Consider the following 26,301-nt stretch of genomic DNA (forward strand, 5'->3'; position numbering starts at 1 on the left):
ATACGCCGCGTTCATCGACGACCGGACAAACGTCGTACGGCAAACGTCAACGCGCTCTGTCGTCGATACGGCGAAGCGAAGTAACGTGTTCGTCGATTAAATTTTCACTGAAAACACAGAATTGACAATTACGTCGACGCTGCTCGAATTCCGTTTACGGTGAAGAAATTTGGAGATCGCATTTACGGCGACGCGGACGGTCGATGAACAGCATTTTATCCGCCCTCGGCGAGGCCGCACTGCCGAGATAAATAAATCCCTCCGCGTTTTACACGGGCTGGTATGAATTTTCCTCGCGGTTTTATAATCGATAAGAAGCTACGGAGGGGGATACGCGTCGAGACCCGAAGCGAACAGCTGATTGCTGACAATGAGTCAGAAACACGGACTTAACACTGTCGGAAAGATCGAAGCGAATAACGGACCGCGAGGCGAGCGACATCTGTCCAAAAGGTTTCGGGTCTAACTTCAGGCTGTTTGTCGTTCTACGAGACACGAGTGCCAACGAGTTCGGAAAGTAAACAAAAGCGGAAATGGAAAGAAGAACGTCGACGTTGGCAGAGCCGTGAGGTAAAGTAGGAAGCATAACAAGACAAATATATTCCCGCCACATCGCCTGCGTCGCGTGCGAAAGTGACTGCCGAATTTTTTTCCTTCAATTTTTTCTTCCTCTCACTCCGTACTTTTGTTATTTTCGTTTGTACCTATGTTCAGCCCGAGACGACCGGCGGCTGTACTCCTGATCGTGGGTATCGGAGCGGTGCTGTTGATACATTATATCCATTACGCGAAAGTCGAGATGACTGCGAAGCAGCTCGTCGGTCTAGACTTTGAAGTATTCGGGAGAGTTCAGGGTAAGAGGATTCGTTCTTTAACCGTGAAATAACCGTCGCTTTACGGTCGCGTGATTCACGTTCGTACGCAGCTGCAACGTTTTTTCTTTTACAGGTGTCTTCTTCCGAAAGGTAAGCAACCGCAGTGTGCAGTGTGCGTTTTGATTAATACACGTATTGTGGTACGTACGAAGAGACAACTCGTGCGTTACACGACTCGTTCAGAAAGTTCAAGAAGTTTTTGGCCAATTCGACGCCGCGGTTAGAAAAAAACCTGTCAACTTTCATCCCCGTTGAATCTTCTGACCTTCATCGACGGCTCGTTCGGTGTCTCGTTCATTGCCAATTTGGTAGGCAGACGTAACTTTAAAAACTCAACTCGGCTCCCTATCGTCGATAGAGCAGGTTATACGAGCTGGCAAACGCGTGCGTAGTTCACGTTCGAACTGTTCGAGGCACTGACATCACGGGATACAAAAAAAGTGCGGCGTTATGGCGGCATCTAGCGTACGGGGAAAATATCGGTAAGGAAGACCGCCGACTTACCGTTAGCCATTTACGATTTGCACTTTCGTCGCTCGATCGACGAGCACTCCGTGAAATTGTTACGTTTTCCCGTTAGCCGAAACTATTCAGAACTGAATCACTCCTGCGTCATTCGGTCCTGTACCGTTATCGATTAGCCTGGTGAATAGATGATGAAAGAGACATTGACGATAATAGTACGTTGTCAGAATCATCCGGATCATTTCGGCTCTATTGAATCTAAGAAGTTATAATGTGTCTGGTATTGCATTATACGCATAAGTTACCAGCTAGCTGTAATAAAGGTGTTTGCCGCGAAGTAACTGACGGTATCGTTTTGTACCGTAGAGACTTTAAAAGGAACTGAATACGTTGAGGAGAAGCAATTTGTTTACTTTTTATTTTAGAAATTAAAGATGAAACAACAAGAAAGAAAAAAGACACCGACGCAGTTTCTCTTTCGTATGATGCGATACACGTATATCTCAGCTAAACTTTCGTTGGAGACTTTTGTACCTACAGATCAACAAAAAAGACGCAGACAGAGATTAAGGGGGTACCCTAGCGGATCTCGACGTTGTCTTATACATCTCCAAATATCGAAGTATGTACGCAATTCTGACGAAAAATACTTCAATATGCATTTTCATTTCACACGGAATTAAATAAATGGCAAGGATTCTACGAAATCGAAATAGTGAATTCGATAATTTATACCATTTCCTTATTTCTGCGCCAAATTAAAATGTGTTGGAGTATTTTTGTTCCGATTTGCGTATAGAACAAGACTGTTAAGCCAATTTTTGCGTTTGAGATACGTGAATTTCTATATTTGGAGATATATACGTCAACGTCGAAATTGACCAGGGCACCACGATAAGATTGAAATATTTTGAGAAGCGTTGAATTGACGATTCATCAGGCAAACATTGTAACTACTTTCTAGTACACTCAAGAAAAGGGTAGGCAATTGGGTCTCAAGGGATGGTGCAGAAATACGGACCGAGGGACCGTCGTCGGTTACGTGGAAGGAGATAAGGGAAAAGTAGAAGACATGTAAGTTGTTTTCTTCAATGCATAAAATTACAATTACGTAACCGTACAATCAATCACATTTTCCTGCCATTTCTATTCCTCTTTCACATATTATATAGTATACATCGAAAGAATTCGCTGCAGTTCAATGATGTTCAAAATACTTACCCGTGTAAGGAATATAAGCGGTTAAGCGTGCGCACGATGTCGATAAAAAATTTTAAGGAGAAATCTGTTCGCAGGAAACGGTGGCTGCAGTACACAGGGAGTCCACAGTCACAGATCGAAAAAGCTGAATTCCGCAGCGAGAAAGAAATCACGGAAACTCAATTCAGCGACTTCAAAATTAAGAAATGAGTCACATACTGCGAACCGCATACATTATACCTACATCTAGTTGCTGAAATTATTTAACGCCATCTGAAATGCGTGAATCAGTCTAAAACGAAATTCGTCAAATCACATGTAGCTTTTTGTCACTGTGTGTAAAAAAATTATAAGATTTACAATGATTGTCTCGAAACTGATGCTCCCCATTCTTCATGGTAAATAAGTAATAATGTACATAACGCAGAAGAGAGAATATTCGTCACAGGAAAGTGTGTATCACTTTCATTTGATAAACCGCTGTACTCTAAATTTTTGTAAAATCATTTTCCTTGATCTACACTTAATATTATATGCGCACGATTTTTCGTACAGACGCTTTCGAGGTGTGCAAATATATGTACAGCTGATTTTGCACGGATGTATAAAAGTCATTCTTCGCGCGTATTTATCGAGCAGGAAAACGCACGTCAATTAGTGACAGTGCGACGGTGAAAAGTGAGCGGTCATCAGGGAGTGCCAATTGATGCACGGCTGCAGTTTGCACGTGAAAGAAACTAAAATATTTTTGAAGCGTATTTCGAGTTAGTTTGCATAATTTTCGTCAGCAGTATAGAGTTCCTCTTCGATCCAAAATTAACACCGCAATCGAAGTAAGTTTCTTTGACTCATATTGTAACGTATCCGGTAAATTTAAGTTTTAGTCGCCAGTAAATTCGGGTCTAATGGCCACTCACAGAAACTTTCTTCCTCAATCGAGAAAATCTATCGATGTATGCACGTTATTGACGTAGCAGTGTTTTTTATGCTAGAAATCACATCCTCAACGATGTTTTTCATCGATGTTTCATGTGAAACGAAAAATCGTAGTCACAAATCATTCGAGATTCCTTTACGAATGTACAAACTTCTTTTATCAGCTTACAAGATCGAACTCTTGAAGAAAAATCTCTGCATTCAATGAATATTATACCGTGCAGCAATAAAATTAACGAAATCATACATTCCACGATCGGTACATTGAATTTGGTAGCAAATTTATTTATTTTATTCGTATACGGGTTTCCCCTTAAATGAAAACATTTTTTTCTTCGCCGTAGTCAATCTCACCGACCGAGTGAAGCGTCTCTTATTTTTATTACAAAAACATCAAGATATCCTGCAGTTACAGCACAAACATTCAAATAATAATAATTTGCTTCACCTGACAATAGCCCGAAAGGATGTACGTACAATTCCTGCGACGAGTGGTACGCAATTCAGTTACACAATTCGTACCGCATCATCCGGCGTTATTGTTACGTGAAACAAACAATCGTTATTTGAATATTTCTGCCAGATGATCGTCGAAATAAGTGTTGACACTCCGCGACGCTGCGCAGGCATGATTTGTGCACGTTTAAGAGCACGCAATGTGCAATTGACTGTATCAAATGGTACACCTCATAGTGTATAAGTGTAAAAGATCGCAGCGTTACGTACAGAGAGTGCGGCTAATCGTAAGGTTCCACCTCCGAGGAGGTAGGAGGTAAAGTGTGGATTGTGGAACGTCGTGTAGAGTAAAGAGAGATCAGTGACGTTTGCCACTGCGCGACAGGCGCGCGTTCAGCACGGTTCGAAACACGTCATCGTCACAGTACTGAACTGATTCTGAACTGCCGAAAAGCTGGGTTACGTTGCGTAGCGCGCAAACGGGGAAAGTGTTTGATCGCCGGCGTGCGTTTCGTCGATTTTGAAAGAATTATTTACGTAATATCGGTGAATAATATTGTGGAAAATTGAATATTCCAATGAATAAAAAACCGCGAGAATTTAGCCCGGCATTTTACTGCGGATTAATTATTTTCAAATCGCTAAAATTCGAAATGAGAAACGCGAACGGTGATCGGTAAAATTTGCGTTAGAAACTTCGTTATTCGCGAGCGTAATTACATGTACGTATACGGCTTCGAAGAGACATGCCGTGTGGGTCGTGTGAAAATTTGGATTGAAAATAATCCGGTGATACTTTGTGATTAATGATCGAATAAAAATGCCGACTGGCGTCAAATGCTTCAAGAAGTTTTTCAAGTACACCTGGCATCCACAACAGGTACGGGATATATCTTAATCGCAATATTTGTTCGATTAAAATTCATAAACTCTTATCCACATCTCAGGAACAGCGATGAATTTATTGTAGTTATCAGTTGCACGAGAGTATTGCATTAATTATTAGAAACCTATGCTTGCAAAATATGTTCGATTCATTACGACGTACGATTTTCAGTCTCATCTCTTCTTTCGTAAACTCTGTGCCACTATTGTAAGTTAAAAGATCGGCTTTAGTGCCGCCACTGACGCATCGGAACACGGAAAGGCCCAAGGTGAACATTCCTTGCGAACATTTATCTTGCGGTTTTTAATGTCCTGCAAGGCGAGGCAGGTTTCGAGGTAGAGAGAATGAAAAATGTTATATTCGCGTTCGTTATACAACTGCATGCGTTTACTAAACAATAACCGTTTAATTATGCAGCGTGATTCGTTCTTTCCATGCGAGTACTTTTCAAATTCACAGTGTTATCTTTTTTCTGTACACAATCATTACGTCGTCGACAAATTCCAATCGAATCGTCTTCACCGATTCCCTACTCGTCACGTAACCAAAGTTATGTCGATTAATGTTTAACCCCGCAGCACCGTTACTTGTCAACTGTTTTCGGAGTTGCAAAATTTAATCACCGTTAAGCTGCTAATACAAATATTTCTACGTAAGTACTTCGATCATTACCATTCACGCGGAAAGTCCCGGGTTCGTTGAATTTGACAACTGTCATCCGTTGATTGAAGTAATTATTCATAATAGTATGCAGGCAGCTTAATTACATTGTATGCATTTATTTTCTGTGGCATCTTCTAACACAGGTTCAACGTTTTTCCTCGAACAGCGTATCCGGTTCTTATTTTCCCTTACTTCGTAGTTCGAGTTACAGATATTTTTTCCCTTCTGTTTTTCTTTATCCAACAAATCTTTTCAGTTCTATCACATCCTCTTCCCGACAAAGTTCTCGCAAGTTCGTCAGTGAAGTCAGGACGGTAAAAAACAGAAATTATACGATTACAGTCAAGTCACAGATACGGGTCTTGCTATCGAATCAACGCCTGAGAAATGCAACATAAGATAGAGTTTCGCTACAACAGATGCTAAACTTTATCGCAATAAGTCAGTCAGTTGCGGTAGAGCCGGATGTGCGGTATTCGTGCTTCGGGAAACGATAAAAAAAAAAAACATGTTATTTCAGTTATCTGGTTATAAAAATGTTTCTAACATCGATAGACGAGTACTAACCACAGTTATTGACAAAGTGACGGCGAAGTTGTTGGTGCATTGCATGTATAGCCTTGAAAACTGCAGGTATTTGAGCTGTCAATAATTGTAAAAATGCAGATAACTCGCAGTAGTTACTATTAGAAATGGAATGTGTCTGCACAATAATACGCGCACGTTTCAAAGTCCTTCACGTATTGTTATTTATTTGTTTTGTTATTTATTTATTTTTCACACCAATTGAAAAAACACTCCACCAACATTCAAAATACTTTCAAGCGGAATTCTTAGCAAGCAGTTGAGTTTCTAGCATAACGATGCGACGAATACACGTCGACTTCACAGTGTATGATAGATTCGCCAAGTGCATGGACACTCGATATTCATAAAATTTTCGCCTGCCTCTGTCAATACTTTTTTGGGTAGAAGGATTACCATTGGAGAACGGCTTCGCAAATTCGCCAAAAAGTAAGATAAATTATTTCACCGAGATGTTTTAGAGAAGATGATTGAAATACGAAACAGCGTATAAGAAAAAAAAAAAGTTACTCATTCGCGATTAAGATGCTTTCGAATCAAGACCGAGTAATGTTAATAAAATTATCATTTATTACCTATCCTGACAAAACTTTTTCAATCCGTTCTTCTGTGGCGCTCGAACTTGAACTTGGGAAAAAAATCTCCGAGTGTTATTCAAATTTTTGTCTCTTTTGTCGAAAAAAATTTTTACGTTATGATCGCTGTTAATTCTGCATACGCTGTTTGTGAACACTACGTATTCATAAATAGTAGCTCCGTCCAATGTCCAAGTTTTACAAATAATTTTCCCATTTTACGATTAAATAGGCAGCAATGAATTTTAAGAGTAGGTTTGTGGTAAAAAAGTATGACGCTGTCTCGATATAGTGAGAGTGGCGGAGAGAGTGTCAGAGAATAACCGATAACTATAAACATATATAACCCATAAACAGTAAAAAGTGAAAGTTCACGTTTGATTTTGCCTCTCACATACCGTATACCCGGGCATAGACTGAAATTGCCGGAAGGCTGACGTACGGCTAGACTGATGGTACTGTTACACACACAATTCTCGCACGGGAGTTGCGTGCTGCGAACATTAAAATTCACCATTCCTATGCACCTTTGTGTTAGGATGAATAATTTTGTATTTTTATTTGTTAATTTTTTTTTTTTATAATTGTTACACCATCACAGCGCATGATCTGCGCCTAATTGCGATTTGAAAAGTGAGAAACGTTCAGTGTTTGAGTGCGCATGATTCAGCCAATTTTAAAAAAATTTTGTTTTCGCGTTATTAATTATGTTTAACAATTAAATTTATCCGGCCGTGTCGCGCTCTAGATCCGTCTATCGACGATGCTTGTTACTTGCGATTGTCTGATGCAAAATTACGACTCGATCGTTATTAAATAGAATCGAACTGTACACTCAATGAACACACCGCAGCGATTCATGGATTAGGGTTTTTTTTTAATGTTTATGCAATAACTTGGTTATAAAAAGTTATCAGCTGTTACGCGTTCTCTTCAGGTAAGTATAGCAAGTATCGCGGCCGTAGCTGAAATTGGACTTCGTTATAACACGAACAAGTCCATGTCCCAGGGTCTGAAGTTCTCGGGTATATAAATCAATAAGTCAATAAGTCTCCGGAAATTGCGGGGAAAATATCCGGGTTTAAAATACCGAGATAAAAAAAAAAAAAACCGAAGACAAAAAACAAAAGATCACAACTCCTTTCGTACAACCGGTTTTCGCAAGATCAGCATAAACTATGTCTCATTACTGATTTTTACCTCTCTTCGAAATGTCGAAAAGTGTCGGATATCGAGTTCTTAAAAGTATGGAATTTAATCGCAAAAGTGCTTACAATCCAAAATGACCATCGTTTTTCTGAAAAAATTCTCCCGTCGAATTTGTATTTGCAAATTATGTCCATTGATGAAATTGACATTTTGCAGACATGTGCCCTCTGGTACAGCTTCTCGTATGCAACTCAAGTCGGGCGAACTTATACGAGTTGAAATCTAGGTCATTTACGGTTGGACAAACGACCTCTGCATTTACCATTAAATATCACATTGATCATTGTGACAGTCGTGAAAAAAGAAATTTTATTTCTATTTTTTTAAATCACAGACCTGCACAAGAACTTGAAATTGAAAAATGGAATTAAAGAGAAGAAAAAATGCTGTCACATGAATGATGTATACTAATTAAAGCGGTAGCAGAGGTATACATGCTCGTTTCAATATTAATTTAAATGACGCGTGCATGATGATCGATTGGATTGTAATGACCGCGACTGCCCCCGACTTTCTTTTACGAGGCAATTGCGATCATCTCACGTTTATTGATATTTGAAAGTTGTTTGGGCTGAAACTTTAATGCGGATGAAGCATATATGACGATATTTAAACCCCATTAATTATACCACTTGAGAGGAGATATACTGGACACAGTCTACTTAATTTTTTGCACATCTACGAGTCGAAATAAAAATCTCCTAAGGCGTGTAGCAAAAGTCACTTTCTACCAGTGCCGTCAATGAACCAAACAATTGTTCCGACATTTCTGCATCAGTTTTGCCACTTATCGATGAGGAGTAAAAACACCGATGTATATATTGCTGAGTTGTTTATTTATTCATCATTTCTCCTCCCGTATTTTCTAGTAAGTCAATTTTTTTTTTTATTTTTTTCAATTTAAAACGAGTCAATGCTGATGCTCTTATTTCAATATTTGCACGGTTACGATTTTTCCGCAGAAGATTTAATTCTGCGAATTTCGTCGTGTTGTTCAGGAAGTGCGTATAGTTTAAAAACAATGTCACCGTATCAATTAAACCTGTTTACGCACAAATCGCGAAAATATCAGTGCAGATGGCGCGCTGTCGCGATTTGACACTGACAATATGATATGACAGCTCTTTTCCGCAACTTTTCGCGGCTCGTTGGCGATTGAAAAATCTGTAAGAAAATCCCAGCGAAGTAGATACTCAGAAATTTTATCCGCCTGCCACGATTTACGACGCGACGTCCATATAGTTATGAGAATTTTTAAACCTGTCACAAAATTCTCACAGCCAGCCAAATGAGCTTCACTAAATTACGCAAGGTACAAAATATTTTGCAAAAAAATGTGTATCAAGTGGAAATTTACTAGACCATTGTATGCGAATCGTAGTTTTTAGATTTGTTTTCGTATTTATAGAAGAAAAAGTAATCTTCTTCAGTCTTATCAATATACTCTATTGCTGGACTCACGTGAAATGTAAAATGTGACATGATCTGTGTTGAAATTACGTATTCTGATTCAGTCGCTGACTTTTCTCATCTAGCATATAACGCCTCATTAATACGTACGGCTCGCATACGATTCTCAATCGTATCTTCCACCGCAGGTTATCGTCTATTTATAGTCACACACAGTTGTTATGTTCATTCATACCGCAACTTCCCCATACATAAAGTTGCGCGTCTTGTGGTTGTACAATAATATTTTTCAGTTTCACCATCTCGTGTGCTTGTACACAACAAAACTCCGTGGAGTTTCCCACCTAATCTAATACGTGATTAACAGAAAAACAACAAAACCACCAGCAAACGTACACGAGTCGAACATTCGCTGTTTCGAGTCTCTTCGAATTTCACCAAAATGGTATTCTTTCAATTTTTGCCGCAAATTATAATATCATACATCGAAGCTTATCGGGCAAGAAATATGTAACACCTTGTTACACGCGGAACGGAATATTCGTCGCGCGTAACGTTAAATTGTCGTGCAAATCGCAATACATTAATGGGCATTAAACGCTGAAGTCCACAATTGATTGATAAGGATGCCCGCTGGGCGATTGGACCGTTCCCCTATAAGTTTGTACACACATGTTCGTACGCGGACTAAACCGAGAGGTGGTCGCATGTGGAGATAAGTGGAATCAGGGGTCAAACCTGATAACCGCCGGGTGACGATACGATTCTAAATCCCGTCACAGCGACGGATTCACTCGTAATCAGTCTACCGTTGATCGCGCGTCCGAACGGATCGGCCAAAGACAAAGGGGGGCAATTAAAAAACCATGACGCCTTGTGATTCGGTCAACCGAACCGTAAAATATTGTTTACACAATTAAGAGATACTCGTGTTGAGAAAAGAAAAAAAAAACGGCCAAAGAGCTTGGACGTGCATTGATAAACGCGTTTTATGTAGAAATAAAGCGTCGTTGGATTATATCTGCAGGAATGAGTTTCCCCCAGGAAAATAATCTCGGATTATACAGCGGGATGGAAAATAGCCTCGATCATTATTTGTTCCGAATCTATTCTTGTTGAGCGATTTTCAGTGTTTTATCACAAGCGTCGACGATTTTTTTTTTTATCATCGCAATGACCGATCATGGCAACACTTTCGTTAACTGTCACGGATATCATCTCAACAACGTGAGTCTAGGCTATATATATATATATATATATATATACACACATGTATATACAGTTTTGTAAAACAACTACAGCTATTAGGGTACGAAATATCCGTATATATCGCATTTCGAGAGATCCGTATGGACGAAATTTTCGGCGAAATTCCGGTTCAAGTAAAATAAAGTAAAAAAACTAAGCAACCCTACAACCATATGACCGTCTTGACCTTCTCCTCTGTTTCCGATCCCGACTATATTCCCCACGACTAGATGGTCGTCGTTCCGTCCCCCAGCTCGATGTGGGACTATCCCTTTCCCTGCCCGTACCTGGACCGAGTTTGTGCTGGAAACATGAGACCGGTATTCAGCGCTGGACCGGATCCAGATCAAGACTTTTTCCCAAGCAAGACGCGATCCTCCCGAACTTCGAATATAGTAAATTCATCCCACGTGATTTGGTAGATTAATCTAATCGTTTAAATTTTTTTCCTTTTTTCTGTGTTTTATAACTTAAAGTAGACAAGCGATAAGCTAGCAGTCTATGCTATAACGAATGTCTGATTGGAATTTGTGCTTTGTTCGAATCAGCTGTGAAATTAACGGGATTATTTTTAATGTACAAAGACGGTTGCATTGTAGTAGAAGACTAGAGTCGCATTTTTTCCAACACACGAATGAGGAAATGGTATTAAACATAGATAACGAAGCATGGACGCATGCATTTCTCAATGTCTCTAAATTTTCGTAAACGTAACGTTATACTTGTGTGTGTATGAGAGAGAGCAAATGTTGCGAGAGTTTATCTGAACCAATTAAACTGTTTCAATATATTGGCTAATTATTATTCATTTAGAATACCCAAAGTTAGATCGAGACGTCGAGTTATAATAAAATCGAAATCAGAGATCGCGATAAATTTAAGCTGCGGGATGTACAATAACGACAATCTGTATGATCTTTGTTCGTATGTTGACCTTATATGAGTGAAAGAAATATGTGATACCTGAACTATGATCATTTAATGTAATTGCACCGTCTAGATCAAATTATACCGTATTTTACAGTACGCGGATTTTATTTCGAACGATTAAACAAATTAAGCTAATCAAAGTATTTTCTATACTCATACATTTCAATCCAAAACTACTGTCATAGAATTCGACGAAATGGAATGAAATTGCAATGATAACGGTTTGTGCGATTCATTTCAGATGGAGAACACGAACTTCGACGCTCCGAAATCGGCCGCCGAAAAGACCGGGGACACGGAAATGAACGAAGTGAAGGTCTCCGTGCCAACGGCGAGCGTCGCGACGTCGACGCCGACGACGTCGTCCCCGGCTCCGGCGCCCGAGGGAATTCCATGCGGAAAAGGAGGGTGCAAGACGTCCAGGAGCCGAGGCGAGCCTCGGCCCGAAAGCCCCTGGCATCATCTCAAGACGATATTCCTCGTGTCGGTTATTATCGCCTTGGTTATCTGGGTTATCGTCTACACGTTACTGACTCAGTACCAGATCTTATGAATAAAATTAATACACACAAACATATACGGCCTAAAGATGATTGGCTTGAAAAATGACGATCGTCAGCTCGTAACGTCGGAATAAAATCTATACGCGTAAATCCGTCGTGTAGTTTGCTCATCGCTGTGCGGTGAAATTGTCCATTGGAAATTATGACTAGGATCTCTGAAGAGCTTTTATCGACTGCACTCTCTCAGTCAATCTCATTGATTAATTGAATAATTTTTTTTTTTTTTACACACGTCCAAGCGCTTCCTCTCAATTTTCGTTGATAAGAAAATCAAATTTGTCAAGATTAAAGTCATTATATGCGATTATTTCAAGCTGGACATATTATTGGTATTATTGGTGTTATTGGAAGACACGATTTTGTCTTATTTAATTTTGCATGAGTCGAAATTTCAGCGTTTAAGGATATGATTTAAAAAAAATTCTATTACTGAGGAATCGCCTTTTTAAATTCCGTGAGGTATATTTTATACATATTTATGTTTTTTATAAATTTTCTTTATTCAATACTATTATTGCAATCAGAATTTCCACCTTAAAATGGACGCCTCAATTTGTTTACACGCGTGATCTGATACATCGTTCTTTGAACGTTTTGCTACAAAAGAAGTATTAAATATTGATATAATACAATACAAATGAAACATGAAAATCAGTCAAACTTGTCAGCAACGTCCGATGCGTATAATAAATCAGTCGTAATAACCATGAGCGAAATTGTTTCGTAAAAAATTCATGGTTGCCCGTAAATATAGTATCTATTGTACAACAATAAGCATGGAGTTAAATGAATTTTATTTTCTCTAAAATGGACCGTTGGATTTTCCAAGTTGTAACTAGACACGACGAGACCATCGATCCATGCAACAGTGGCGAAGCCCACGTTTTTCTGAATTATCAAATTTACGCTTAAATCGGTATTCGATAATATTTACTGTTTGACAAAACGACCCGTATACGATTTTAATAAATTTTAAAGCTTCAAGTGATCACCGAATCGAGTGAAACGATGTTCGGGTCTAATTTGAAGAAAAGCACCCAATCTCAATGATCAGAGATAATTTTGTAAGGCAATTTTCAAAATGAATAAAAAGTCTGCAACAATTACGGGTTATACATATACATCAATTATAGAGTGTAAATAGTTTTACATCGCCTGTATACATGTCAGGAATTAATACACACATACACATTTATGTACATATATATGCATGAATTTAATCAGTGAATAAATAATTTATATACTTTTCATAGAATTGTAAATACCTAGCGCGTTTCATCATTTGTAATGTAAATGATTATTACGGATTTAAGTAATAACTGTAAATATGCCTAACAATAAGTATAATTAGTGATATTTCTAAGAGAAAATATGTAGTATACATAATACGCCTTGTACATAATATGCCTACATAGAATAAACCGATCGAGAACGATCTAATTACCATGGAAAGTACAGATCGTCGATTGTTTTTATCAACGAGCGAAATCTGAAACTGTCAATCGAGTCAATTGAAGCGTCGCTGAGTCGCCGGCGAGTGAATTGATCACGTTTTGGTCGAGTTGTCTGATATTATAATTGGTCGATACGAGTTTTCAAACCGAATCCACGGTCTCGTCGGCGATAAAACGTCCATAGAAAATTTACGCAGCTAAAGTACAGTGCATGTCGAGAAAAACAAAGGTCAGTCAACGCAGACGCGATTTAGATATTTTAAAACTGTCAATTTTTGCGTATGTACGTATAAAAATGGTAGAATAATATACGAATATAGTGAGAGAGTCGTTCAAGTTTGTCAGAATAATTTCAAGCAGTATTAAAGAGTATTATTATATACAAGAAGAACCAGCAAAAAGTCCAAATGACGTTTCGCTTCCGCATATGCGGCCGATCGAGATGTTGAAGCGGAATCTCGTCGCATCGTGAAATAGCTACGACTCTGTGAGAAGGAAAAGATAATAGGTAAGATTCGTCAAGGAATGCTGTGCAATCGTTGCAGCCTCTTGCGACGATTAGTCGATTATTCACCGCTGATTATCCCGTTGAAAATTTCGCTTTCCACTGGCGACGAGACGGCAGTTTAACCTTTAATGGAAAAACTGCATTCGGTTATCTTACTCACGATCACGTGTGAATCTTGACTGAAAATTGCATCTACGTGTAAGCTGTTGATATAATTTAGTCGTTTTTCGTTTGAACGGTAGAATTTTCATTAGCTCGTCTGTGAAGAAAATTACTTGGAAGTTACTTAACGGGGGATTTTGGCGAAATTTTGATAAAGACGATGTTTTCGTTTTTCAAACGACTAAAAGAGATGTCACAAAGAATTTCAAAAACGAAAAACTCGCTATTACAAAAAGCTCTGTATTTTTCATACACGCGTCAGCTCGCACAAGAATATTGCAATGCGATGTTAATTGTTAGAAAATCCATTGTACCGATAATGTCGGAGGGAATCAATTAAATGGGAAAATGGATCACTGCATTGTTTATTCGTACAAAGTTCAAGATCAGACAACCTTACCACAAGATATCATAATTATAACCCATGTGTAATTTCCCATATCGAAATATTGTATTGCAATAGCTGAATACCGAAGTAACAGCATTTACAAATGTACGATTATAATGTCAGAGCAGAGATGTGACAGAAATGCCAACTGCGTATAACTACATTGGCAAATTAAAGATGAAAAATAAAACCAACAGGATAAGCACACGAATAGTTCGGCCATTTCACGTCTCTCCGATGATCTTTCGACGACGGTATGAGATTGAAAAAAAGTGCTATTAAGACGCAAATGGCACTTACTGCAAACAATATTCGTTAATAAAAATTGGTGCGAAAGGGTTAACGACATCCCTCTTATCTTATCGACCAACCGAGTTATATTAAATCGTCTTATTGTACACGGCGATTGTACGTTATGATGCATCCTCTTTCAACAACATTTTGCCGTAGATGAGACCAAAGGACATTACACCACCGATTAACCGATTGCGAATTTAATTTCTCCCCGCAAGGATCGGATTCTGTGCGACACACAACGACGATTGCATCGCGTTGTACCGTTAATTCGCCGTACGTATGCAGTCCGCATTCTTTAGCCAACGATTCGCGACGAGGTTCGAGAATTTGGATCACCGGTTTCCGTGGTGTTTTCCATCCTGTTTCGAAAATACCGACGGTTAGTATCAGCGATCAAGGAGCGCAACGCTCTCGGGCAACAAGTCTGTGGGAATCGTTACGCGGTCATCGGCTATGTAATAGACGTTCCGAACGCACTGGGGAATTAAAAATACCGCCTTCACTCTGTGACCCTGACGAATAATTCATGACGAGATGATGTAATGGTCAATAGATAGTAAAATTTGCTATGGGTTTGGTACGTAAAAACAATGTTGCTCTGTCTCTTACGTTAACTTACTTTCGCGAGATCAACTCTCAATGGCGACAATGTTTTTCATCCAGTAGTCGCGATTAACTACTCGCTTCGAATATTACATCACATCGAGACATTAACGTTAAACAAAAGTATACGTATAGTAATCAGCAAACGCAGGTGATAATGTGCTCGAATTATGGTGAACGGTAACGAGTCCTATCAATCTACGAATTTGCAAGTATAATTCTAGCTATATGTATACATATATCTGCATAGCCTGGAATAGTCGTTACGAAAGACCTGTTGTCCTCGATAAACCGAGTTAAGCAACAGATCGGGACTTGAAACGCGTTGCGACGTCTGCGCCGCGTTGAAATTCTCGATGTTAAACAAACTCAAAGATTACGTATCGCATGATTGGACGATTTTTGAAATTCCCCAGACGTTTCGAGCAAAGAGGAGCTGCTACTAGATAAATATTTTTGGAAAACTCAACGGCCATTCTTATTCTTACCAAATATTATACTCATTCAAAGTCCAAGAGTTTTATTTGGACTAGCTATCTCGACATTCGGCCCGGTGAAGATATGCTTTATATTAGTGCACACACGGTACATAATTTCTCGAAAACAATTCCACTCTTCTTACGGCAGTCCTGACAAGTCGACTGCGTGCAGAATTGCAACTCTACACTTCGGTATCGACGGTTTAATCGCGACACTTGTGTTCACTCGAAACCCAAGAACCAGCGAATGCCTTGCTCGACTTGTCGAACGCCTGTAGCTGACGTTACATCTATCGTAACGAGGACAATAAAATTGGCGAGTGGTATTAGATCGGCTCTGAAGAATCAGCAAACGCGTCGCTTCACCGAAATACTTGATCGAATGATCGATTGGTGCTTCGTTTCGTCTGTCCGTAGCACAGTGAGATTCCATTGAAGCGACACTCGGTATCCCAACTCCGGTCTGCATGCCCCGACCAAAGGAGATATCGAGAACGAGCGCGGTTCCCGATAGTCGGCAGACACGAGGCGAACTGCTCGTGAAACGGTTGGAGTTTGATAAACCGCGGAGAAAATCTTTCCTGTATCGCAGGCCTGAAGTACTGGAAGTCAAAACAGAATTATCAAACGTCGAACTGACGCAAGAGGTAAGTCCCAAATCCTACTCCCAGTTGCGATAGCGGTTTTCCTTGGCCTTGGTCTTGTGGTTTAAGTAAATCTTTCTAATGTAAGCGTCTAAGATAAGAGTGAAACTTTAGACATTGTATACACGTATGTTTCAATTACTTTAATTTTTTTTTCTTCGCACTTTTACATTCAATTTGGTAGCAAAATACCAGACGTTGAGATCGACGTTTCACTTCGTACATAGGATTCGGTAGTTTTCGCGTTACCGTAAAAGATATCGAGAAACCGGTCTCGTGAATATCCGTTACAAAATATTTTTCTCAGCGATAATTGATTGATGTGTTGCTAAAACGTTCAAAAGCGAGTTTTAATAACGAGGTCGTTAACCTTGATGTATAATCATCATTGAATACAAGAATGATTAGAAACTTCTAAGTTTACTGAAAAATATTGAAACCGAAGTTTTTAATTTGGGAATGTTTGAAGTGTCGTAAGCACAAAATAAAAAAAAAATTTTAAAATGCTGTATACAGTAACTGGGACATCTAGCTGTATTATCTCGTACATTTTACTGATTCCGAGAATACCAAAGCGGTCGGTAAGTTCATTTTCGTGTATATCGCACTCGTCGTAGATAAAGCTGACGAAATAACTTCGTTTCCGTGCCAGACGAATTCAATTTCGTACAATCAAATACAGCAAGTTTCATTGGTTGCAATTCGACAATATGTACAACATCGTATCATGTTACTCAAAGTTTCTCCAAGAACCTCTTTCTCTTCCATCACAGTAACTTCTGCGTAGAAACTTTATTACATATAATATGCAAGCTTTGACGAGCTAATCATACAATGTTACGCCTGATTGTTCGAGTAACAACACCACTACAGCAAAACCTTTTTCACAGTACGAAAAAAAAATAAATAAAAAAAATATATCGAAGCATCGTAAATTGGTTTTCTTTTCCTCTCTCAAACCTTTGGCGATCTGTAAACACCTCCGTGTAAAATTACATGCACCGTGTTAACGAAGGGTTAAGAACTGAATGAAGTGGGATGTTTTAGGGGGCGGTCGAGGCCCTGCCGCAAGCTCTGCAGAACCCGAAGCGGAAGCTGGTGCCGATCGGACCGCGAGGAGGGCTCACGGAACACGGACAAAGGACAGTCCTCTTCCAAGACGAGATAATCACGGCCAAGTCGACGACGCCGAGCCCGGACCTTCGAAGAGAGCTGTTTCGACGCTGCTGCAGGAAGAAGTCGAGCAAGCGACAACCGGCTCGACGAAACGAAGGGAGAGCAGCGTCGAAAAACGAGGCGTCAGCGTACAAATGCATCCGATTTCTAGCTCCGAGCACCTGGCCGCCGATGGGATGGATGCATCGGTAATAACCGCGAGACCGGATCTTTCCAATCTCTCTCTCTTTCTTTAGCTGCACACACGCGAGATGATTTCTAGGAATCGTTTTCATACGACGGCCGATCTATCCTTTCTCAGCGACATTGAATTGGAATGAATGCGATTTTATTCACGGTTGTACTTTCACCAACTACTTCCGTTGTTTATGCATAGCCTCGAGAGATTTAGCTTTTTAATTTACCGGTGCAAAAAACGTCAACCGGATTTGCAACCTTGAGACGAGACTCTACCAAGTACCAAATACTACCAAGGCTATTCGTAATTTCCATTTCACCAGTTCATAGCATATGACTTATGACGGTTTCGGTGCAGAACTTGTCGGAGTTGTTTTAAAACCAATAAATTCTATCATTTTTGAAATCACAACTTCTTGCACTGTGAGTGAAAATTTTGCATCCAGCGAAATTGATAACGTGACGCTCGGCAAATGGTTCCCAATTGGGTAACGTTGTTGGTCTAACTCGGTCCATGACGTTCGCTTCGCTGTTGGTTACGATGAAAAGCTGCAGCGTTACAACTTCATCCTGCCTACTTTCTATTATTATATCTACCACGTGGGTTGAATGTCCAATATATATGACGCACTGTCACTATCGTTGACTTTAATTAACGTAGTTTCAATTGCGGTATGGTTGGTGAAACGGTATAAGGCAGGTATAGTTACATACCAGCGAGGCAGCGGAACAATTTTGTTAGCCCTGTACTTTGCGCCAGCCCACGTAAATGGTTAAACAAAACGTTTGCTTCCTGCATGCTGATGGGAAAAAAGAGTTACAGAATTCCCCCCGTGAAATACTGACTGGAACACCATTGTATCTGTGAATTATATTGTCGAATCTATTTTACAGTCATCCTCATCGGTGGAGACACAGAGACGATCCAGACAACTCTTGGTCGGCTGGGACACCTTTCGTTCCAGAACAATGCTTCTCCTGATAGTGTTACTCGTCGTCTGGGCTATCGTATACTTCCCGCTGATTCTGACGTGATTTCACAACTGCAAAGTCAAAACGGAAGATACTTTTTATGCGAGCATCCCCACGCCATGATTACAACTGCTCAGCGTCAATTGATACGGAGTGAAAAGTTCGATGACAAAAATGATTACTTGCCATTCTTCGTCGTCTTCAGCTCGGATCTAGTCACTCGATTTGCGCAATAAAAAAAGGAAACGAAGTATAAATATTGAAAGAATAACAGTGACCGAAGATACCTTGAGACGATTATAAGCTTGATTCATTGCTTTCGAGTGCTTTGAGTTACGAATAATCAAACACAAAGTAAAAATATAATACCAAATATATTTTAAAAAGAATTGTGCGTGGATTGAAGACTAATTACTCACAATGGCGTTGGGATTTTTACCTTTATTTTTTCATACATCCAACCGAGAAGTTGTTCACTTTACCGACTGAGGATACAACGTGTTGATCCATGTGTTTATCCGCATGATTTACCACGATTTCACGCAACTTGGAATTACTTGAAACTTCGATTGATATGAAATTACCACGTGACTTCACATCGTTTCACAATTTACACGACTCGTTACAAATTTCTACAATCTTCTAGAACTGAGAACTAAACTTTCGTAAGAACTTGCAAGTGAACGCGAAAAGAAAATTCATCATCGGATGCGCACGTGACTCAAAGAGTGATTGACCTCTCGTATCAAAGAACGAGTGATAGATTAAGATAGATTATAGTAACTGTGTAATGAATGACGACAGACAAGATCGCGTTACGTCATAACTAAGCCATGAAATTAACGTACACCAATCTCCTTGATTCTATAAAGACGGTTTGATTTGGATAAAATATAATAATCGTACATTTCACTCAGATACCTAGCATCTCTTTCTTCGCGAAATAAAGGAAAGTCACGTTGTAATCGATAAATACGGAGAAGCAACGAATTCGAATGACGTGTTATAATTGCTGTGTTTCACTCAGGCACGCAAAGATACCGATTAACGTATGTATTATTAGGCTAAAGTGAATCGTAAAGTTAACACGCGGTTATAATCCGGGACAATATGTTATTAGCTTATCAATATTTGTTGCAAAACACTGAGTCAACGTCAAAGTTGCAAAAAAAATTATTCCATGACAAAAATCCAGACCCTCAATTACCGAATCGTAAACACGGTTGTTAAGAGGTAGGGATTTCCCAAATGTATTATATGCATTTGAATGCGTATACATTAATAATTCTTACTTAACGATATGTATATATTTTCGCAGCCACCTGTATCAACAAGCCAAAAAAATGATATTGAAGTTAGTAACGTTATCGTAACGGTTCAACCGTAATTTCACGATTTTGGAATTCTCTGAAATTCAATAAGCCGTTATAAAACAAAACACACTCATAGTTCGAAATCTTAGTTCCTTAAAAATCTTTGCAAAAGTAAGAACTTATCGATTTTTGTCCTCAATGTTTCGTTACGATAACGTTACTAACTTCAACCTCGTCGAAAAAAATATTCAGGCCAAACTTTACGGATAATTTTCGACGCTCAACTTCGGTCCCGCGATTTGTGTACTTGTGCCACGAATGGTAGCGCGATAATTTCTTCGAATTCGAGAATGTCAGAGTTGACCTTTAGCATCAAACGAGAAAAGTGTTACAAGAATGATAATAGTCGCATGCACCTTAATTTATACCAATGTAAATAGAATTGTAAGTTTTTCAAAATAAATGCCAATTATTAAAACATAACGTTACGCAAGTATTGAACTCTAAATTTAATTCTTAATACAATTCCCAGGACCAAAAACACTTTGGCAAGGATTTTTCTCATCTTTCAAAACAAGATCCTTTTTCATCCAAGAAGGATAAACTTTGGCGAACTTTGACGCTTTCGATTCGCAATGTCAGTACCGCTTCTTCTGGACTCGTCGGAAGCCAATCACAATCGTTGGCAACGCTGAGAAGCCAATCACTACCGTGACTTATCCCCTTATACCGTGTACAGGATAAGTTCGAACAAACGTCAGTAATATTTCTCGCTAATAAGTCGATTGCTCTATCAACCAATGATAAACTGAGGACAAGAGAAAGCGTATTTGCCCCTGGCTATAAGATCGTCGTCAAACATACTTTAGTGTGCCCCAAGTCGCACGCGCAGAGCCATTGCTCTCGGTAGATACTTTTCTCGACTACTTATCCGTGCGGTAGGAAAGTCGTTAATATAATCTAAGGTAAACCAGGAACGTGAGTCAAAACTACAGTTAAGTTCAGCGCAAACATGGAAGTCAGGCCCGCTTTGTTTGCGCTACTGGCGATCGGTCTTCTCGTAGGTAAGTGAATCGTCAAATTGTCAAGAGACTAAAATCAGATCTTCGATTGATTTGATCAAAATTTAATCGCACGCTTCAATTTTCAAACATTTTTACTGTTAATTATCATGGCAATTTTTTGTTTCCATTGCGTTGTTATTGAATTTGCTGCCAAGAGTATAAGTGACAGTTGAAACAGCAAGCCTGTTTCAGACGATGCTCCCAGGTTTGCACAAAGTCTCCGGATTTGAAATTGGAATTCTTGAATGTCATAAGAACGTTACTTGGCGTCCTTCGTTTATTTAAAGAGTATTCGAGGCTACACGGTACTCCTTCAAGGAAATTTATAAGGCATTTGCCAAATACATATTAGCTGTAGAATAAGTTGGGTACTCGAAATGCCCTTCTACAACCGACTTCTCCGTACGGGCAAAATTAATAACAAAATCGCTGATCAATTTCAATTTATCAGCTTACCGAGAATTGTGATGTTTTTTTTTTTTTTTTTTTTGAGAATAATCCATCCTTATAATGATGCAGTACGCCTGGCAATGGGTATTTTGTCACTTCTATAAATAGTCAGAGGTTGGGATTTCTCACCGACTATAATACCGTATATGACATCGGTTCTGTTGTTCGGAATAACAACCAGATGAATTGAAGTAACAACACAAGTGCAGTCAAATTTCATGCACACACATCACGTAGATCGTGAGAAAATTTTATCAATGATTCGAATCTCTGCTATAAGCTTCAATCATTTCACGCCATCTCCAAGAGCCTTGGAATATCCGTGACCGTGATATTTTTTGCAAATATACTTCGTTGCACAATGCTGATGGTAAGAAAAAATGCGATACACACACTTTGAAGGTACGAAATTTGAGGCGAACCTGTAATTCATGGTTTCATAAAACAAACGAAGGAAAATCTCTCTATATAAATTTTCGTAACTAGAATCACTTTTATCCAACCAACAATATTTCAAAGATATATTATTTACATTCAGTAAACAACGGTTTATCTTTCACTTGGCGGGCGATCTGAATTGAATGGAAGAAATCATATTTGACCAATCTACTCTTAAGTCTGATTACAGTATCACGGATTGTGTCATACTTTGCTCCTGGCCAATTATTATAATTGCAATAGTGGCGATGATCACTCTACTTAGATAAGCCAACTTGACCTTTCAACCATGATGTCCCATTTCTCTGATCGCTGAGCTTATTATTGCGACCTTTGGTATTATCTTACAGATTATTGTATTCACCGAATTCGTTTACAACAATCACGTAGTCAATTACTGAGAAGCAGGATGCCTCTATTAAGACAACGAAACACAACGTATGAAACGATGCAAGCCCAAACCAAAGTCTTGCACGATTCGCCGCTACAACGAGGAACAAAAAATAATTGCATAAAAAGAGTCTGAAATGCACCGTTCAAATCAAATCAGTAACAGCATGATTGTTGAAATACTGACTTTCCAAAGAAATTATACCATCTCGTTTCAAGATTAATGCTTGACATGTTAATATGTTCAAAAACTTTGCACCGTTTGACGTAAGCGTTAACGTTTCTGAGAAATATTTATGTGTCTCTTAATTCTCATAACAAGAGCTTCTGTGATCATTACTTCACAACACATATAGCACGTGTTTATTCTACAGAAAAGTCATTAGCGCTACGTAACATTATATGTATAATGTAAACACGAATAACAACTATCAACAATTACATAAGTTTCACAATAAACCGTATCAACTTGTTATCATCTAAACAAAATATCCCCAGTGTTGATTTTCTTTACTGTAAGAAGGTAACTTATACCATAGTAATTGTTCAGATTCGGCCTAACTTAGGGTGTTCACAAAAAATCTCGGAAATGGTAGTACAAACAAAATGGATTAAAATCAGTTTAAGAAATCCATCTAACAGACGAACGCAACCAACAAGTCGTGATTTTCTTGGTAGAATTTCCTAAACGATTGAACTGTACGTTTCAGGGGATGTCGACGCTGGTTGGAAGTTTTGGAAGTCCAGTAAGAAGGATGAAGTCACGACCACGACTACGACAACAACCACTACCGTGGCTCCGGCAATCCCTAGTCAACGCACTCCGACTAATCCGAAGACTGCCGTATTAGGTGCAGCAGATCCAGGACTCGCAATTGGAGTTGGTAGTACTGGAACGAATATAAGGAACAATGCACGACCGAACAGACCAAATCCGGGAACTGAGGTCGGCCTCGATATACCAGCCCCAAAACCAAATAAACCAGGAATCGGAGGTCAAGGAGGACAAGGCTACAGAGACTGGGCAGTAGGATTGACAGGAGCTGGTGAACCCGGACAGCCTGGGTCAAAACTGCCGAATCAAGGACCAGCACAGCAGCCAACTCCGAGTAAGAAGAACAAGTATAATGCGAATCCTCAAACCTTCTTCATTTACTTTTATAGCGTTTCATCGTCAGTGAATTGAATGGATGAAGATGTTGGACCAGTGCACGAGCTAACTGTTCGTAGCAAGGTCGCTGAACAATTGCTTTGACGAATCTTTTAGAAAGTTTGCTAAACATCGCATGGATGTATCGATTGCAGACTCCGGAAGTAGACCTGGAACTCCAACGGGCCAGCCCGTTGGTGGTCAATCACAAACAGGACAGCAGCAACCCGGAAGTCGTCCAGGTACGCCAACCGGAACTGGTCCTGCCATTCAGACGGGACAATCCAGTAGTACTCTGAAACCGGCAATATCCACTACCCGCGGGCCTCAGGGAGGCTCCGCCGACGGAAAGCCGCAAGTTTCCACATTGAACATTGGCAGCTTGAACCCCGGTAGCAGACCAGGTTCACCAACATCTAATACCGGGTCCAATCCTCAAAGCAGACCCGGCTCACCTACGTCCACATCCGGAGGCATCACACCTACAGGTGGTAAAACTTGGGCGGATATTGCAGCGACAAATAGCAGACCCGGTTCCCCGACATCTTCTAGATCTGGCTCTCCGACACCCTCTTCAAGAGCCGGTTCACCGCAAAGTGGACAAAACTCATACCCTGGACAAGGGGGTAGCACTACACCAGGTGCGAATTCAGAAACGTGGTTTTTTGGTCGATTTACACTACATTGAACCCTGACACGAACTTCACGTATTTTCCAACTATGTTTCAGGCCAATCTCGACCATCTCAAGTCCCGGTACAGCCTTACGGCCAACCAGGACATCAGGGTGCTCAGCAGCCGGGACGAACCGGACCTTCAACCGGTGGAGCAATTGCTGCCGGAGCTGTAGGTGGTGCTGTGGCCGCTACAACTTTCTCGAGCAATCCAACGTACAGCAAAGGAAACACAGTGACTGACGAAGATCTGATCAAGTTAGCCGAATCCTTGTTCATTAAGGACGTGAACAATGCCAACAGATACATCACACTGAATCTTCAGAAACGGACGACCGGCAGCAGTGCCGCCGACGAGGCACCTCAACCGTAAATAAAATTTTTAATAATCTTCCGTAAATAAAATACGAACTGCAATCACTACTTTGGCAGATCTGTTTGTCAGCTCAGGGGTTCTGTTTATCAATCATATCAATGGCCTGAACGTGGTTCATTTAGGTTGCTGAGCGTCAGATCCGAGGCTCTACAAATCCCTACGATCCAAAAGGTTCTCGCTCTCTACAACAATTACGAACACGATGTCCGTACGAATGAATACGTGAGCCCAGCAGAACGAGCGGAAGAGAGTCTATTGGTGGACACATTTTTGAGTACAAACGTAATGTCGGCTGCGATGCGTTTTCTAGCAGACAAGGGATTCATTCGCAAGGACTACTACGAGTACAAAGATACCTTGCGAAGATTGTGGTTTAATCTTTACTCTCGTGGAGAGGGTAAGATTGGAAGCTCCGGCTTCGAACATGTCTTCTTATCAGAATCGAAACTAGGTACCGAAGTTATCGGGTTACACAACTGGATTTACTACAACGCTGAAGAAGTTGCTAACCGTGCTAACTACTTGGGCTACATAAAGAAGGTGGACCTTGGAGACGTAAGTTTTTATTGGTTTAATTCACTCATCGTCTTCGTCGGGCGAATCTTTCAGACTTGTTCAAGCCGCACACGAGAGAAGTTATTAAATTTCATACGTCCATTTCAGAAAGCTTCGATACTGAAGATTCACACGAAACTAAATGGCGTGGACAAACCAGTCACGTCCATCTTCGTCGGGACTTCACCGGAGTTGGAAATGGCTCTCTACACGGTTTGCTTCTTCGTCAGGCCAGACACTACATGTCCAGTTTCACTGGGAGGCACGCCATTTAACATCGTTACGCACAAGTTCAAATACAGGGGCAAAGAAATGATCGGATCTGCCCACCCTGATATTTAAAAATCTACGTTAATATTTAAGTCGAATCTATTAACTCTTCATTGGTCCAACAACTTTGTACTAATCTATAGTAATAACTCAAGTAAGAATCTCAACTTTAAATGACCTCATCATAAAATCCGCTACACAGTAAGAAAGCAAAGAAATTTATCTATTAAGGATGGTTCGTAGTTTTTCCGAATCATGAACACGTAAGAAGTTTTAATCAAACATGCGCTTATTTCATTTTTAAAATTTTTTCTTTTGTCACGAACGTTCCGCACGTGACACTTTTATTTTTAAAACAAACAATTACGAAGGTTATGATGACTTTTAAATAATGGATGTGACACCTCAAATGACGTTTCGAAAGTAATCCGCAAACCTTCTTCTTCGTTCTCTCGTAATTGTACTTTTAAGGAATCTGTTATGCAATTAAACGAACCTGTGACGAAAAGTTATTCCTTCTTTATTCTGACAGTGTACCGTTAGCCAAACTTACTGACCGGCGCTTTTTGTATCGACTGTACAAGCGCTAGAGTTCTTACACAAACGTACACTCAGCAAAGCTGATTCTGCCGTGTAAGACAACTATTTATACTATGCGATCAGACGAGAAATTTCAGCTCTCGGACACTGAATAAACCTCGCTGGTTATACGCAACCGTGTGTAACTTTAATTGCGAGTTCGAACACTCGTAAACTTGATG

General features: G+C 39.8%; 4 protein-coding genes across 5 annotated transcripts; all 4 read left to right on the forward strand.

The window, feature by feature from the left end:
- Positions 1–97: 97 nt before the first annotated feature.
- Positions 98–2,905, forward strand: LOC124298402 (acylphosphatase-1). The gene is made up of 5 exons (XM_046750342.1): positions 98–570; positions 715–854; positions 949–965; positions 2,305–2,414; positions 2,636–2,905. The coding sequence occupies exons 2-5, from the start codon at positions 800–802 to the stop codon at positions 2,748–2,750; spliced, it is 297 nt and encodes a 98-aa protein (XP_046606298.1). The 5' UTR covers positions 98–570; positions 715–799; the 3' UTR covers positions 2,751–2,905.
- Positions 2,906–4,273: 1,368 nt separating this feature from the next.
- On the forward strand, positions 4,274–13,782 carry LOC124298400 (uncharacterized). 2 transcript variants are annotated; one of them, XM_046750340.1, is made up of 2 exons: positions 4,274–4,812; positions 11,680–13,782. In XM_046750340.1, exons 1-2 carry the CDS (start codon positions 4,753–4,755, stop codon positions 11,989–11,991), a joined length of 372 nt encoding a protein of 123 aa, XP_046606296.1. In that variant the 5' UTR covers positions 4,274–4,752; the 3' UTR covers positions 11,992–13,782. The 2 variants fall into 2 exon arrangements, with proteins under 2 accessions (XP_046606296.1, XP_046606297.1); XM_046750341.1 differs by lacking the exon at positions 4,274–4,812 and adding an exon at positions 10,021–10,487.
- A 2,309-nt stretch (positions 13,783–16,091) lies between these two features.
- Positions 16,092–24,968, forward strand: LOC124298398 (uncharacterized). Its single transcript, XM_046750338.1, has 4 exons — positions 16,092–16,539; positions 17,584–17,900; positions 18,784–19,014; positions 24,957–24,968. The coding sequence occupies exons 1-3, from the start codon at positions 16,360–16,362 to the stop codon at positions 18,869–18,871; spliced, it is 585 nt and encodes a 194-aa protein (XP_046606294.1). The 5' UTR covers positions 16,092–16,359; the 3' UTR covers positions 18,872–19,014; positions 24,957–24,968.
- LOC124298393 (endoribonuclease CG2145-like) lies at positions 21,051–26,048 on the forward strand. Its single transcript, XM_046750318.1, has 6 exons — positions 21,051–21,238; positions 23,227–23,625; positions 23,822–24,307; positions 24,396–24,708; positions 24,838–25,270; positions 25,379–26,048. The coding sequence occupies exons 1-6, from the start codon at positions 21,187–21,189 to the stop codon at positions 25,610–25,612; spliced, it is 1,917 nt and encodes a 638-aa protein (XP_046606274.1). The 5' UTR covers positions 21,051–21,186; the 3' UTR covers positions 25,613–26,048.
- Positions 26,049–26,301: the final 253 nt, after the last annotated feature.

This window comes from Neodiprion virginianus, chromosome 2 (assembly GCF_021901495.1).
Source record: "Neodiprion virginianus isolate iyNeoVirg1 chromosome 2, iyNeoVirg1.1, whole genome shotgun sequence".
Classification (NCBI taxonomy): Eukaryota; Metazoa; Arthropoda; class Insecta; order Hymenoptera; family Diprionidae; genus Neodiprion; species Neodiprion virginianus.

Coding starts and splice junctions, on each gene's coding strand:
- LOC124298393 (XM_046750318.1), top strand. CDS start 21,187: ATGGAAGTCAGGCCCGCTTTGTTTGCGCTACTGGCGATCGGTCTTCTC. Junction 23,626..23,821: donor AGCACAGCAGCCAACTCCGA/GTAAGAAGAACA, acceptor TATCGATTGCAG/ACTCCGGAAGTAGACCTGGA. Junction 25,271..25,378: donor AGAAGGTGGACCTTGGAGAC/GTAAGTTTTTAT, acceptor CGTCCATTTCAG/AAAGCTTCGATACTGAAGAT.
- LOC124298402 (XM_046750342.1), top strand. CDS start 800: ATGACTGCGAAGCAGCTCGTCGGTCTAGACTTTGAAGTATTCGGGAGA. Junction 2,415..2,635: donor AAGGGAAAAGTAGAAGACAT/GTAAGTTGTTTT, acceptor ATCTGTTCGCAG/GAAACGGTGGCTGCAGTACA.
- LOC124298400 (XM_046750340.1), top strand. CDS start 4,753: ATGCCGACTGGCGTCAAATGCTTCAAGAAGTTTTTCAAGTACACCTGG. Junction 4,813..11,679: donor ACACCTGGCATCCACAACAG/GTACGGGATATA, acceptor GATTCATTTCAG/ATGGAGAACACGAACTTCGA.
- LOC124298398 (XM_046750338.1), top strand. CDS start 16,360: ATGCCCCGACCAAAGGAGATATCGAGAACGAGCGCGGTTCCCGATAGT. Junction 16,540..17,583: donor ACGTCGAACTGACGCAAGAG/GTAAGTCCCAAA, acceptor GGGATGTTTTAG/GGGGCGGTCGAGGCCCTGCC. Junction 17,901..18,783: donor CCGATGGGATGGATGCATCG/GTAATAACCGCG, acceptor TCTATTTTACAG/TCATCCTCATCGGTGGAGAC.